General features: G+C 41.6%; 1 protein-coding gene across 1 annotated transcript in view; it reads left to right on the forward strand.

Moving 5' to 3' along the window:
- The window catches only part of LOC126163322 (mite allergen Der f 3-like), an 83,812-nt gene that overhangs the window by 36,794 nt on the left and 29,995 nt on the right, over window positions 1–17,023 (forward strand). The window contains exon 4 of the mRNA XM_049920168.1: window positions 16,599–16,734. Within this exon, the coding sequence (XP_049776125.1) occupies window positions 16,599–16,734 (136 nt within the window). The remainder of the gene's footprint in view (window positions 1–16,598; window positions 16,735–17,023) is intronic.

Below are 17,023 nucleotides of genomic sequence, written 5' to 3' on the forward strand. Positions count from 1 at the left end.
ATAGCAGATGTTGTTCTAATGGAGATATTATAATGGTCAGAGTGCATTTCGTCAATATATATGGAGGTATTTTCTTTTATTCTTTCAGTGACCTGAATAATGTGTCATTACAGGTTCAGTCAACAAAGCATCTGGCGTGTGTTCTTCTATTAGAGTGTAATTTTGGTTTTCTTGCACAATTATAGTATTTGTAATTTTCTTTTATCACGTCAGTATAATTGGTATTTAAAAATTCTTGTCTTGTTGAAGAAGAACCGTGCCAGATGTGCGTTGAGTCATACTACCACATACAGAACAGCTACACTTGTGCTTTGTTGGTTTCGTAGGTTTTATAGTTGCTGGGGACTTAATTAATTAACTGTAATAACGAAAATTTTCTTACATTCTTTGTTGTCATTCTAAGCAGTCAGATTGCGTACTAATACTAGTCAGGGCCAGCCGTTTACGAGACTTGCGTAATCGGACAGAAGCTACAAAAAAAATATTTGCATTCCTTATATAGATAAATAAAAGCCCCCATGCACGTGGCGACCGCTGCTTCGGATCGTCCCTTGGAATCTTCTGATTGTAAAAATAGTAGACAGTAGTATTGTTGTAGTAATTTGTAGTTTAGTAATTGTAGTCTAGATTGCATGTGTAGATTTGGTAATTGTCATTCTTCTAATGGTATTTCATAATTTAATTTTGTTGTCTTGTATACGCGTTTGACAATCTAGTGCAATTATTTCAATTGTTCGTTAATCGTGTTTGAGGGAAACATTTCATGTAAATGGTATTGTTGGAGATAAAGAGTCATTGCGTGTAATTTTCATATAGTGACGAGTTTTGTATATTTTGTAAATGATTACGCGATCAATGAAAAAGGCAAAAATGATGAATAGTGAGAATAACGAAATTGTTGACATGGCGAACTCGCCAACACAGGACAACAGTATGATGGATAATGAAGTGGAAAACAATGTAATAAGTAGGGAAAATAGTCCGGAACCATTTCAAAAATTTTCGCAATCAGAAAATTCACAGAATCCGAGATTAACGACAGAAGATTCTGGAACAGTATCGAACACAGATAGCTTTACAGCTATGACGAGGGAAACTGGTTGTGCGGGAAATGTTAGGGGCGAAAAGAATTTTGAACAAGTTAACACGGAGAAGTTAATGAGTGCAATATTAAATTTGGGATCTCGGTTAGACTCACAAATGGGAATAATGGAGCAGTTACGATCTGAATTAAAAACAGATAGGGGAACAATGGAGCAGTTACGATCTGAATTAAAAACAGATAGGGGAACAATGGAGCAGTTTCGATCTGAATTAAAAACACAGATGGGAACAATGAAAACACGGTTAGACTCACGAATAGGGACATGTTTCAAAAATATGAAAGATGAATTAAAGAAAGAAATCAGAGAAGAAGTACAACCGATTTTGAATTCTCACAATAATAGATTAAGTGCAGTAGAGATTAGACAAAGGGAACTGGATAAAGAACAGGAAGAAAGAGATCGCGTGATAGTAGAGAAATTTTCAGAGTTAAATTTACAACGTGCAAAAGATAAGGAAGAAATATTTGAGAGAATCGAGGAATCCGTACCAAATGACAGATTAAATAACCTAACACAACAGTATGAACAGTTAACTACTAAATGCGTTAATACTGAAACGCGAGTTGCGACACTTACGGAAGACGTAAATAAACAGAAAGAACAAATTGGTGACTTATCGGAAAGAGTGGAGGAGATTTCAAATAAATTGACAAATCTTAGTTTAAATGGGGACAGAGATTCAGATGACACAGCTCCATTGCCATTTTCAGAAACCGAAGAGTACCAGAGCATAAATAAACATGTTGAAAATCAGGGAAAATTTAATGAACGCGTGAAAAGGGAATTTGAGGCATTAAAAAAGCAAGTCAAACAAATTGAAGGCGAAATCGTAGGAAAAGACGGCAAAAGAAATTTAGAATCACAGATACCAGAGGGGTTTGAAGAAAATAATTTGTTTCATTTACGAGATGCAACAAGAGAGCGCCAGGCGCGCGAACTTGACAATAATCAACATTCGGACTGGGACAGACGCGGTAGGTCTTTGTCGCCACGAGGCGGAAACTTTGACTATAAACACTTTTTGACTGTTCGGAAATTTAAGATTTTCCGCAATTCTAAGAATGACATACATCCATGTTCATGGTTAGATCAATTTATGTACGCACTTCCGCCAAATTTGCCACTAAGTCACAAACTGAAATTTATGTGCAGCTATTAAAGTCCTCAGGGGATTCACTACTCTAAGTGAATATGTGCCGTAGCGAGCATAGGGCCCTGAGCTGTAGTGGTGCTATTTCTCTTTTAGTTTTCTGTACCGCTGCCTACTCTTTTACTATTCTTTGCATCTGTCAAACCAACTCTTCGACTTTCAATCTATCTAGAGAGCGTGTAAAAAATAACCGGATATGACAATTTTACCCAAAAGTGACTTCGTAAATTACCGTTTGGACTTTACCTTCAGCAGCATTCATTCGTAGTTTAAATGAAATTTTACCTGTTTATCTTCGTGACAATATTACTTCATATGTTGACGACATTCTTATTGCTAAACATTCTTGGAGTGAGCACAACAAAATTTTGGATTCATTATTACGTATTTTTGCAAGAGTTGGCATTACGGTGAAATTAGAAAAATCTGAATTTGGTCGTTCTCAGGTGAAATTTCTCGGTCACATTATTTCTACAGAAGGTATTCTTCCTGATCCAGAAAAATTAGACGCTATTCGTAATTGCGCTGTTCCTACTACAAAACGTGATGTTCGTAGTTTTCTTGGTGTCTGTAATTTTCTTAGACGCTTTGTTACATTGGACGATTTGGCCACACCTCGTTTATGTGAACTATCTGGAAAGAAATCTAATTGGTGTTGGGATGAGGAAGCTCAATCAGAATTTGAACAACTTCGTGATGCTTTAGTTGCTGCTCCACTTCTTTCACACCCGGATTTATCTAAAGATTTTTGTTTGGCGACGGACTCATCATACAAAGGCCTAGGTGCACATTTATTTCAAGAGATAGAAGAAGACGGCGTTGTAGTACAAAAGACTATTGCATTTGGAAGTCGTGTTCTCTCTAAATCAGAAAAGAATTATTCGATTACGGAACTTGAAGCTTTGGCTGTTATTTGGGCTTTTACAAAATTTCGCACATTTTTGTTTGGCAGACATACTAAGGTTTACACCGATCATCGAGCTCTGGAATTTTTTATGTCGACAAAATTAACTCATGGTAGATTGTCACGATGGGCGTTGTACCTACAGGAATTTGATTTTAGTGTTGTTTACATACAGGGTTCTTCAAATATTGTTGCTGATGCTTTATCACGTGCACCTATGGGTTTGAAACAAAGTGCTGAAGAGGACTGCAAGGAAAACAATTATTGTTTGATGTATATTCAAGGTGTTGCGTTTGAGAACTTTATTTCGTCTTCGCTCCAGGACATTGCTAAGGAGCAAAATAAGGATCCAATTTGGAAGGACATTAAGGAGAAGTGGAGGAGAAAGGAAAGCGTAGCGATTAGACAGCATTATTTAGTTCGCAATGACATTCTTTTCAAACGAAAATCGGTCGACAACTCTGTTTGGTTAGTTTGTATTCCTGATGAGTGGGTTAATAAGCTGATTTGGTATACGCATTTCAGTTATGCACACTTTGGTCCCAGAAAATGCTTCCATAAATTACGAGAAAATTGCTACTTCAGTAATATGGAAAAACGTATTCGATCTGTTCTGGCCAAATGCAAATTATGTCAAAAGGCTAAGCCGCCAACAGTTTCTCACAGAGCACCGTTGTTTCCTATCATTCCAGCGAAATTAAAGGACATGGCTGCAGTTGATTTGTTCGGTCCAGTGGTTCGTTCTACCAATGGTTTTGCGTACATTTTCGTAGCAGTGGAGCTGACATCAAAATATGTGTGTTTTACACCTTAACGCAAAGCAACAGCTCGTTCAGTATCTAACGCTTTCATCAAACATTTTCTTAAAGAAGTTGGTCATGTTGATAAGGTTATATCAGATAATGGATCACAGTTTCGTTCTAAAATTTGGCTTCGTACTCTACGGCATCGTATGATTAAACCAATTTTCATTTCACTTTTTCACCCTCAATCTAACGCTTCAGAGAGATGGATGAAGGAAATCAATAAATTGTGTCGTCTTTATTGTCATCAGAATCACAGAACTTGGGATCAGTATCTTCATATTTTTCAAAACATTCTGAATGAACTTCCTAATGTCTCAACTTCTTTACCACCTATACTGATATTAAAAAATAAAGCACCGACAAATTGCATTTCTGAAATCGTTCCTTTTCCGCCTTCACGGAAACTGCGGCATTCAGAAGTTGTGAATCTGGCTCTACAAAATATTGCATCTACGGCTGCTAGAAGAGAGAAATCAGCTAAGCGTCCTGGTCGTTCAAAAATCTTGTCAGTTGGTCAGAAGGTGTTAATTAAGTCTCATCGTTTGTCTCACAAAGGAAAAGGCTTGTGTCGCAAATTTTTTCTGCTTTATAACGGCCCATATAGAATCCGCAAAATTATTCATGATAACACTGTAGAAGTAGAAACTCTTAAATCACGACGCTCTAAGGGAATACATCATATATCTAACGTTAAAATTTTTGTGGAATGATATACTTTTGAAAAATTTTTGTAGAATGACATTCTTGTGAGGAACTAACAGCTACATGTAAACATGCGGAGAGTACAAGGATACCGCGCTGTGTTTTGGCGGCGGCATATACTCAAAGCAACAGTCAAGTCTGCGCGCCGCACAGGGCAGTCGTTGACCGCAAACAATCACTTCCTACGTCACGCGCCTACAGCTGATCGAGCGCTCAGTGCGAATGCACTGACAGCCGTAAATAAATACACAGTCTAATTTCTCCGACTAAATTCAGTATAGAGCTATAGTGACTTGATGAATTCTGTTATTAACATTCAGTATTTTTCAGGATATGGTTCTATAAAATATTTAAGAACTTCAGGTAAATTCTGTGCGTGTCCGACGTTAAGACGACTTGCTATCGAGAAAATTTCAGGAAAAATGTCATTTCGAAGAAGAAAGTAATAAACTAAAAAGGTAATTATTAATTGAGTTTATTTTTCAGGTAGCATATTTCCACTTAGGTACGTACTTTAGACGTAATTTACTGCTCGCGATTAGGTGATTCATACTTTGTGCTAATTACATGTTCTATGAAATTACTTGTGAAGCGACGTGCTTGCGTACGTTAACTGATTTTGACAATGATTATTAATGAACTGAGTTGTAACTTGTGTATATTATGCATCGCTTGGCTTCTATGCTTTTTCACTGATGTCATATTTTTTTTTATTGTGTGCCTGCTGTGCTTATTTATTTAAATTATAATTGTCACCTGATTAATTGTGCTGATATGGTTAGGTATGTAAGTTATACTTTGTGATTTATCTGCTTGCGCCTTCATGTTTACTTATTTGCTTGCGCCTTCATGTTTACTTATTAAGATTACATATGAACATTATTTGCTTATGATGATATGATGCTAATGACCTGTTTAGTACGTAAGATATATGTTTGCTGCTATGCGTATGGATTGCATATTTATACATCTCTGTTTGTCGTCACAACTACTCTTTAATTTGGTATATAGAAATGCTGATATACTGTGAATGAACATAGAGTTTAGGTTACACTATGGTATTAGTTATAGATTGTTCGCTTGGCAGAGCCTCGTAGTAAGATTTGTGCTGCATCCACTTGTTGACATTCTGTTCTCTACTGGTATATTTACTCGCTATTGCTTGTTTTGCTTACGCTCAGTGCTTAATATTTTTAAGATAAGAAAATGAACTGCTATAATTCGACGAATGACATTAGTACAAGAAACTTCATAGAAGTCACATGAGCTGGAGGTTTTATGAAAGCTGTATAAATGTATGCCAATAGGAAGGAAGCTAACGACATGACATACCAACACAGTTATTACACTGCATTTTTCGTGAGCAATTGAAATAGGAAGTGACACATGACACAAGAAATACTCCACATGTTTGCTTCTGTTTGCCATAATTCTTGTAGTGGTGTACACACTGTGAAATATTAGGATCATTCACACTCCATAATCGTACTTAATTACTGAGAGTTATTCGAACTAAGTCTGTTAGAGGTCATGTATGCATTCTTTGTTTATAATTCATAATGAGTAGAAGATTTTGGTCAGATGGATTACACAGAGGTTGTGTGTTGACAGTGTGTCTTCAGATTGTATGGGATGAGGAGGTTTGCATTAGGATTTTATCTGTACTTGTTCGAGGAGACTGACTAGACGAAAGAGTTGTTATAGAAGTGAAATGATACTGGCAATAAGGTTTATATGTATCGACGTATTGAAGAGGTATTATTGAGGTATTGAGATTATATGAAGTTGATTGGAGTTTAGTGTATAAGAGGTAAAATAAGTGAGGTGCATATTTTTTTTTTGTTGGTCTATATGGAACAAGGAGGATGAAGATAGCAGACTAGAACACTAAAATGGAAGGAAGATTGTCTACACACACTTTGTTAAATCACTAAGCAGTATGTACTTTTTTTTTGGAGAGAGGAAGTTGCATATCTTGGCACACTGACAGTTGTTCAGCAACTGTACATTTTGATCTGGCTTGGCAAACATTGGTCTTGACATGATGACTATGACGTTGACTTAACTATTATTGACTGTTATACATTGCTGCCACTATTACTTGATACACATGATGAACATGAAATTTTGACAGAAGTGCATGTACACAGTTAACACTATTCAATTACACAGTAGTACTTAATGTGGATGAAAGATGAGTGAGTGTGTTTTGTGTGTTTTCCTTTCCTAATCCTACCCACCTATCTCCTAAATATTATTTTATTTGTTTGTAGTGGCTTGCACTGACACTCATAAATACACTCCTGGAAATGGAAAAAAGAACACATTGACACCGGTGTGTCAGACCCACCATACTTGCACCGGACACTGCGAGAGGGCTGTACAAGCAATGATCACACGTACGGCACAGCGGACACACCAGGAACCGCGGTGTTGGCCGTCGAATGGCGCTAGCTGCGCAGCATTTGTGCACCGCCGCCGTCAGTGTCAGCCAGTTTGCCGTGGCATACGGAGCTCCATCGCAGTCTTTAACACTGGTAGCATGCCGCGACAGCGTGGACGTGAACCGTATGTGCAGCTGACGGACTTTGAGCGAGGGCGTATAGTGGGCATGCGGGAGGCCGGATGGACGTACCGCCGAATTGCTCAACACGTGGGGCGTGAGGTCTCCACAGTACATCGATGTTGTCGCCAGTGGTCGGCGGAAGGTGCACGTGCCCGTCGACCTGGGACCGGACCGCAGCGATGCACGGATGCACGCCAAGACCGTAGGATCCTACGCAGTGCCGTAGGGGACCGCACCGCCACTTCCCAGCAAATTAGGGACACTGTTGCTCCTGGGGTATCGGCGAGGACCATTCGCAACCGTCTCCATGAGGCTGGGCTACGGTCCCGCACACCGTTAGGCCGTCTTCCGCTCACGCCCCAACATCGTGCAGCCGCCTCCAGTGGTGTCGCGACAGGCGTGAATGGAGGGACGAATGGAGACGTGTCGTCTTCAGCGATGAGCGTCGCTTCTGCCTTGGTGCCAATGATGGTCGTATGCGTGTTTGGCGCCGTGCAGGTGAGCGCCACAATCAGGACTGCATACGACCGAGGCACACAGGGCCAACACCCGGCATCATGGTGTGGGGAGCGATCTCCTACACTGGCCGTACACCACTGGTGATCGTCGAGGGGACACTGAATAGTGCACGGTACATCCAAACCGTCATCGAACCCATCGTTCTACCATTCCTAGACCGGCAAGGGAACTTGCTGTTGCAACAGGACAATGCACGTCCGCATGTATCCCGTGCCACCCAACGTGCTCTAGAAGATGTAAGTCAACTACCCTGGCCAGCAAGATCTCCGGATCTGTCCCCCATTGAGCATGTTTGGGACTGGATGAAGCGTCGTCTCACGCGGTCTGCACGTCCAGCACGAACGCTGGTCCAACTGAGGCGCCAGGTGGAAATGGCATGGCAAGCCGTTCCACAGGACTACATCCAGCATCTCTACGATCGTCTCCATGGGAGAATAGCAGCCTGCATTGGTGCGAAAGGTGGATATACACTGTACTAGTGCCGACATTGTGCATGCTCTGTTGCCTGTGTCTATGTGCCTGTGGTTCTGTCAGTGTGATCATGTGATGTATCTGACCCCAGGAATGTGTCAATAAAGTTTCCCCTTCCTGGGACAATGAATTCACGGTGTTCTTATTTCAATTTCCAGGAGTGTATTATAGGTTTACTGATATTTGAGTATTTGTAATAGTAATATGACAATTATCTGATATCATTTGTGTGTTTATTAGAATTTGTATGTTTAGTGTAAGAGCATTGTAAAAGCATTTGTATGTGTATTCAAACTATTGTTCATGCTTGAACTGTCTGAGTAGTGATGGTGAATATTATGAACTGTTACCTGCACTTTTCAACATGATGTGTGACACTTAGAAATGTTTAATTTCTGCTGATGAACTGTGTGATCAGTGATAGTAAATATTATTCACTGTTACTTGTACTTTTTCTACATGATTGGTGCCACTAGGACATGTTTAATTTCTGCTGAGGAACAGTGTGATCAGTGATAGTTGTTTAATTTCTGCTGAGGAACAGTGTGATCAGTGATAGTTGTTTAATTTCTGCTGATGAACTGTGTGATCAGTGATAGTAAATATTATGGACTGTTACTTGTACTTTTTCTACATGATTGGTGCCACTAGGACATGTTTAATTTCTGCTGATGAACAGTGTGATTAGTGATAGTGAATATTATGGACTGCTGTCTGCACCTACTCGACATTGCTGGGTGCCACTGATGGACTGCTTCTACTGAAATGATGTCACCTGATGGAGTCTGCACCTGTTCCACAATGCTGGGTGCCACTGATGAACTGCTTCTACTGAAATGATGTCACCTGATGGTGTCTGCACCTACTCAACATTGCTGGGTGCCACTGATGGACTGCTTCTACTGAAATGATGTCACCTGATGAAGTCTGCACCTGTTCCACAATGCTGGGTGCCACTGATGGACTGCTTCTACTGAAATGATGTCACCTGATGGTGTCTGCAGCTACTCAACATTGCTGGGTGCTACTGCTGGAACTGTCAACCACTTGTTGTGAAAACATTTTATGTGACTATTTGTATAAACTGATTTTTTGTGTATTACTGTTTGTGAAAAGTTATGAGACCCTTACCTGTACATATTCGTCATTGCTGACGCCATTGATTGAACTGTTTAACCACATAATACTTGTGTAAACTATTATGTAAAGTCACATGTATGAAAGAATTTGTATTGCTTAGTGTATTTTATATATTAGGCTATTGAAAGGTCAGTGCAAAGCCAAAATTTTATCTAGTTATATGATATTTACGTATTAATATTATCTTTTATTTTTGTCTGTATTTTTTTGACGAATTTGGTGGTATTTTCACCACCAATGCTGGCAAAAATACCATCAAATTATATCCCGTGGAGGAAGGGCATATGAAAGGTGGCTACACTGAGCCACAGCGCCAAAGATTGCGCCAGAGAGTATTGTTCCGCCGCCTCCACTGGCAGTGCTTATTGAGACGTAGCGGCAGGCAGTGCTTGCCGAGAAGTTGTGGTGGACACTGCTTGTCGTGAAGTCAGAGTGAGATGTGGTAGTGGAGAGTGTTGTTCCATGTTTTATGCAGTGGTTTGATGGGAGAGATAGCAGATGTTGTTCTAATGGAGATATTGTAATGGTCAGAGTGCATTTCGTCAATATATATGGAGGTATTTTCTTTTATTCTTTCAGTGACCTGAATAATGTGTCATTACAGGTTCAGTCAACAAAGCATCTGGCGTGTGTTCTTCTATTAGAGTGTAATTTTGGTTTTCTTGCACAATTATAGTATTTGTAATTTTCTTTTATCACGTCAGTATAATTGGTATTTAAAAATTCTTGTCTTGTTGAAGAAGAACCGTGCCAGATGTGCGTTGAGTCATACTACCACATACAGAACAGCTACACTTGTGCTTTGTTGGTTTCGTAGGTTTTATAGTTGCTGGGGACTTAATTAATTAACTGTGTTAACGAAAATTTTCTTACATTCTTTGTTGTCATTCTAAGCAGTCAGATTGCGTACTAATACTAGTCAGGGCCAGCCGTTTACGATACTTGCGTAATCGGACAGACAGCTACCAAAAAAAAATTTTCATTCCTTATATATACACTCCTGGAAATGGAAAAAAGAACACATTGACACCGGTGTGTCAGACCCACCATACTTGCTCCGGACACTGCGAGAGGGCTGTACAAGCAATGATCACACGCACGGCATAGCAGACACACCAGGAACCGCGGTGTTGGCCGTCGAATGGCGCTAGCTGCGCAGCATTTGTGCACCGCCGCCGTCAGTGTCAGCCAGTTTGCCGTGGCATACGGAGCTCCATCGCAGTCTTTAACACTGGTAGCATGCCGCGACAGCGTGGACGTGAACCGTATGTGCAGTTGACGGACTTTGAGCGAGGGCGTATAGTGGGCATGCGGGAGGCCGGGTGGACGTACCACCGAATTGCTCAACACGTGGGGCGTGAGGTCTCCACAGTACATCGATGTTGTCGCCAGTGGTCGGCGGAAGGTGCACGTGCCCGTCGACCTGGGACCAGGCCGCAGCGACGCACGGATGCACGCCAAGACCGTAGGATCCTACGCAGTGCCGTAGGGGACCGCACCGCCACTTCCCAGCAAATTAGGGACTCTGTTGCTCCTGGGGTATCGGCGAGGACCATTCGCAACCGTCTCCATGAAGCTGGGCTACGGTCCCGCACACCGTTAGGCCGTCTTCTGCTCACGCCCCAACATCGTGCAGCCCGCCTCCAGTGGTGTTGTGACAGGCGTGAATGGAGGTACGAATGGAGACGTGTCGTCTTCAGCGATGAGAGTCGCTTCTGCCTTGGTGCCAATGATGGTCGTATGCGTGTTTGGCGCCGTGCAGGTGAGCGCCACAATCAGGACTGCATACGACCGAGGCACACAGGGCCAACACCCGGCATCATGGTGTGGGGAGCGATCTCCTACACTGGCCGTACACCACTGGTGATCGTCGAGGGGACACTGAATAGTGCACGGTACATCCAAATCGTCATCGAACCCATCGTTCTACCATTCCTAGACCGGCAAGGGAACTTGCTGTTCCAACAGGACAATGCACGTCCGCATGTATCCCGTGCCACCCAACGTGCTCTAGAAGGTGTAAGTCAACTACCCTGGCCAGCAAGATCTCTGGATCTGTCCCCCATTGAGCATGTTTGGGACTGGATGAAGCGTCGTCTCACGCGGTCTGCACGTCCAGCACGAACGCTGGTCCAACTGAGGCGCCAGGTGGAAATGGCATGGCAAGCCGTTCCACAGGACTACATCCAGCATCTCTACGATCGTCTCCATGGGAGAATAGCAGCCTGCATTGGTGCGAAAGGTGGATATACACTGTACTAGTGCCGACATTGTGCATGCTCTGTTGCCTGTGTCTATGTGCCTGTGGTTCTGTCAGTGTGATCATGTGATGTATCTGACCCCAGGAATGTGTCAATAAAGTTTCCCCTTCCTGGGACAATGAATTCACGGTGTTCTTATTTCAATTTCCAGGAGTGTATAAATAAAAGCCCCCATGCAAGCTCTCGATTCGAATAAGGAACCACTGTGTACAACGCTGTATCACATCCACTACAAGGTGAGTCAGCAAGGGAAGTGAATCGGTCACAACATTACCAACTACTACGGCAGGAGAGGGTGCTAGGGCATGTCGTATGAGGAACGTCACCACCCTTTAGGAGGAAACCATGCATAATGTAACTGTGGCTGCATGGTACAGAGCATCTTAGACTGCATTCTCTGTAACAAAGTGTGATTGAATAAATGGCCTCTAGCATGGAAACCGTGCATTTCCAGGCATAAGTTCATCAGATCTATTTTTTTCCGTAACCTCGCATCGATAAATCCATATAGTTAGTACACGGTGGAAAAAATCACCCTGTATATATTCACTAATGAAATACGTCATAAATAATCCATCACAATCTGAGAAGAATAGTGAAGTCCATATTTACAACGCTAGATAAAAATCGACCTTTATTACCAAGAAGCGAAGCTGTCAGTGGGTCAGAAACTAAATTTTTTGATCAGTTGCTCAATAACATAAAATATATGACATGTAGCAAAACAAGCCTTAAATCTAACGTAAAACCATTTCTCATAGACAACCAATTCCGTTCCGTGGACGAGTTTATTTTAAAAAATTAGTAATACTCTTATTTTTAAAAAAAGTTATTTTTAAATGTAATTTGTGAATAGGATTCAAAATATATTCATTAACGTTAAAAGCAATCACATATACCCATCCTGTTAACTGGCTCGTTCCATACCATTTCCCTGAAAGATATTGTTGTGTCTAGACAAGACAGTCTAGACACAAGGTGAGGTCACCGAAAGGGCACGCGTCAACTCACGCCGACTGGCGTGAAGTCTGGAACAGGATACGTAATTAATGTTATAAAGAAAAGTACGTATCGTCTGTTTACTTAACTTTAATTCATCCTTGTGGTACATCGCTCTTGACTATACAAATGACTCTCTCCAGATATGGTTAATGGCGCCTTGCTAGGTCGTAGCCATGGACTTAGCTGAAGGCTATTCTAACTGTCTCTTGGCAAATGAGGGAAAGGCTTCGTCAGTGTAGTCGCTAGCAAAATCGTCGTACAACTGGGGCGAGTGCTAGTCCGTCTTTCTAGACCTGCCATGTGGTGGCGCTAGGTCTGCGATTACTGACAGTGGCGACACGCGGGTCCGAAATGTAGTAATGGACCGCGGCCGATTTAAAGCTACCACCTAGCAAGTGTGGTGTCTGGCGGTGACACCACAGATATAATCCAAATGCGCTATGGAACAGGTAAACCTGTTGGGCGCTGTGACGAAGCTGTTTAGTTGCTGCATACTTAGCAAGCCACCTCAAAACAGAAATTACGTTCTGCTGTAGGGGCTACTCTTCCTGCCACCGTTATGTTCTAAGCCAAACTTATTTGGTGAATACAACAATGACGACCAAATACCAATCCCTTCACGAGCTGTCGGTCCTTTGCGGCATATCGCTACAATTTCCTAGCATTACGACTTCTATGAATACTACATCAGCATCATCCGCTAAAAGCCTCGTGGATGTTCCGACATTATCGAGCAGGTCATTTACATACTTTCTGTCAAATGTAATAATCGTGTAACTCTTACGTACGTCCAAAACTACGTTCTTGTCTGAAGATTCCTCTCCGTTAAAAATGTCATGCTATGTTCTGTTTGCTAGGAGCTCTTCAGTCGCACAGCAGGTCTCATATTTCGTGCGCTACAATTTTATCCATTAGGTGTCAGGGCAGAACTGTATAGAATGTGTTCTGGAAGTCAACGGACACAGCATCAACATGGACACCGGTCTAGTGATTTCTGGTACTCGTGGACGAATAGAACGACCTGGCTGTATTTAACATGATCGTTGCTTGTGCGATGCGCATTGATTCCTACACAGGAGGTTTTCAGTTTCCAGAACTGTCATAATACGTGAGCATAAAACGTATTCCAAACCAAAAACGGATCGACGTCAGCGATAGAGAACTATAGTTTTGGGTGTGTGTTCTCAAAAACAGGAATGACCTAAGCTTTATTCCATTCACTAGGATCGTTTCACTCCTCCAGTGGGCTGCTGTAGACTGCTGCTAGAAGGGGAGTAGGTCCTTTCCCATAACGTACGTAGAATCGTAGTGGTATCCCATCATTCCAGTGGCTTCCCTCCTATTGAGCGATTTCAGTGGCTTTTCCATCCCATACTCACCTTATTCCGACATCAAATGTAAAATTAAAAACACCTTCAGCTGCTCTCTATTCTGAATGTCATATATTTATGCGAGTAGTTTCGCCGTTTCACTACGCCATCTTCAGGCCCCCTGACCAACATGTATAAGGAATCTAACCTCATGTGCAGTCGGAACAGGGGCCAATTTTAAGTAACTGGTACGTGTACACGTCCAGTTTCCACAGCACTATCACTTCGTTGTCAACTGAAGAAAATTCAACAGTCTTCAGTTGATGAACGAAGTGAACGTGTTGTTGAAACTAGAAGTCTACAGGTACCAGTTACTCAAGAGTCTTCAATTGATGAACGAAGGGATCACTTTGTTGAAAATAGAAGTCTACAGATATCAGTTACTTAATGCTCGCTCCTATTTCTTCTGCACATGAGCTTGGATTCCTCCTACACGTTGGTCATTGGGCCTGAAGACAGCGCAGTGAAACTGCGGAACTGATCACATAAATAAATTACATTCAAAATACAGATCGTAGAAGGTGTTTTTAACGTTACATTTTATATTGAGCACCCGAAGTCCCTCAACCACGTTGTACAAAGATTGACTTAAAGACTAATTCGAAATCTATCATTTCAAAGTTCACAAGACTCTTTCAGTATGATGTTGTTCAGTGAACAGTTTTGGAAAAAGGAGTTTAGTATTTCGACATTCTCTCTATCATCCACCGCATAACATTCGCCATACGTTCATACATTACGTAACTAAAATTTAAGTATCCAATTGGACTCACATTTTACTTACAAGTCCTTGTATTTACTTTCGTCCAAATAAGAACAGCGAGAAACTTAACATCAAAATTATGGATCATGAAGTAGACAAAGTTAAGGAATTCTCCTACCTAGCCAAAAAAATAACACATGACGGACGGACCAAGGAGGACACGAAAAGCAGAAGAGCAGTGGCAAAAAGGTACTTCTGGCCAAGAGAAGTTTGCTTATTTCGAACATAAGCCTTCATTTGAGGAAGAAATTTCTAAGAATACGCGTTTTCAGGACAGCATTGGATGGTAATGAGAAACGGATTGTGGAAAAACCGGAACAGACACAATCGAAGCGTTTGATATGTGGTGCTACAGAAGGATGTTGAAAATTACGTGCACTGATAAGGTAAGGAATGAGGAGGTTCTCCGCAGAATCATCGAGGAAAGGAACAGATGGGAAACACTAACAAGAAGAAGGAAAGGACGATAGTCCACCTGCTAAAATATCAGGGGATAACTTCCGTGGTACTAGCGGGAACTGTAAGGGGTAGAGACTGTAGAGGAAGACAGAGATTGGAATACATCCAGCAAATAACTGAGGATGTAGGCTGCAAGTGCTACTCTGAGATGAAGAGGTTGGCACAGGAGAGGAATTCGTGGCGGGCCGCATCAAACCAGTGCCTTCTTTTACTACGTCTTTAGGAATACTTTTTTTGGATGTATGCACTTTGTATGAATTTCCTTTATCTTCATTGTCACTTTGTTGTAAAACCTTTTCTCGTTAGAGAGAAGCCTCTTTCTCTTCTGAACTTAGAATTAAAATAAATTAGGAGCACCTGGAATGGTTTTAAAAAATTATAGAGTATATATTTATAGATGTGTCTAATCTTGTCTGAGACGAGAATGGCTTGGTAGGTATAAGAGACTGGATTTTCGCAGATCCGTGTGATGTTGCTGCAGATCTAGAGTTTTCAAGGAACATCAGAGACAAGAATGTTGTCGTACTAGTGTTTAACCGTGCAAAATATTGTTCTTCTGATGTCTTATCCAGTTTCTCGTATGTGCATCATGGAAGTGTTAAATAAAAATCGCTCCTTCCAAGAGCGCAGGGATGCCTTTCTGACTGAGCAGAATATAGCCCCAACTCCAGTAACTGCTATCTTACAGCGTCGTTCGGGCTCCAAGTTGAACTGTTAGTCACCCTTACAAATGGCAAGGTAAGTGGCAGTAATCACTTTAAGGTAGCAGCGTAGCATTGTCAGTGTGGCCATACGTAGTAAACGTCTGTGGAATCCAAACGAACCTCTGAGTTAAGTACAGTTTCAGTTACTGTATGTATAAAACATTTGCATGAAATATTTCGCATTGTACAGGGTGAACCAAAAATCCACCGAAGAACTATCAGAGGTGATAGTATGGACCAAATCAAGAAAAAATGTCCGGTAAACGTGGGCCCTAAATCGCATAACTTACGAATTATGAGCAACTGTTCGTCTTCACAACTATGAAACATATCTCTTCTACTATACGAGTGCTCACAGCTCTTAAGAAATGTAGTTTAGAGCCCACGTTTACCGGATATTCTTTTTTGTTTTGGTCCATACCATCTCCTCCCAAAACACAGCAAGTAAAGAGCGTGCAGTAGAAGTGATGGGTTTCACCGAGTCGAAGATAAACAATAAAGTGACCGTTTTATACGCATTTTCTTGGTTTGGTCGGTACTATCACCTATGGAAGCTCGTCGGCGAAGTTCTGGTTCTGCGCCCTGTATAATCCGACAACGCATCAGTTCCGTGTAAAGTTACAGCTACTTCTCTTCTGCAAAGATATGACGCACTTTTGTTTTTTTCCGCTCTAGTTCCAACACATACGACGTGCTAGCTGGTACCAACATCGTGACCGAGGGGGGCACCAAACACAATGTGACAGACATCATTTCTCATCAGGATTACGACCCCAGTGATTCCTGGATCAACGACATCGCCGTGCTCAAGGTTAGTATTCCAACTATTCTGAAATGTTGATTTATATTGAAAGAACTCAGTAATATTCGACAGCATTTAAACTGTACAGCCTCAAAGACTCAGTACACAAATGAGATGGAGAAGAATCGAGCCTGAGAAGGAGATTGCGGCCCTCCACTGGAGACAACCGACAGAAGGACAGTGACAGGGTTCCACAAGTCACGATGGCGTGGAAGACTGTCACGAAAAAGATTGAAAGCGTACCAAAATATTGATACTGATAGTAATAATATCCTCATTACTATAATTTTCCTTCCAA

This window comes from Schistocerca cancellata, chromosome 1, assembly GCF_023864275.1.
Source record: "Schistocerca cancellata isolate TAMUIC-IGC-003103 chromosome 1, iqSchCanc2.1, whole genome shotgun sequence".
Taxonomy (NCBI): Eukaryota; Metazoa; Arthropoda; class Insecta; order Orthoptera; family Acrididae; genus Schistocerca; species Schistocerca cancellata.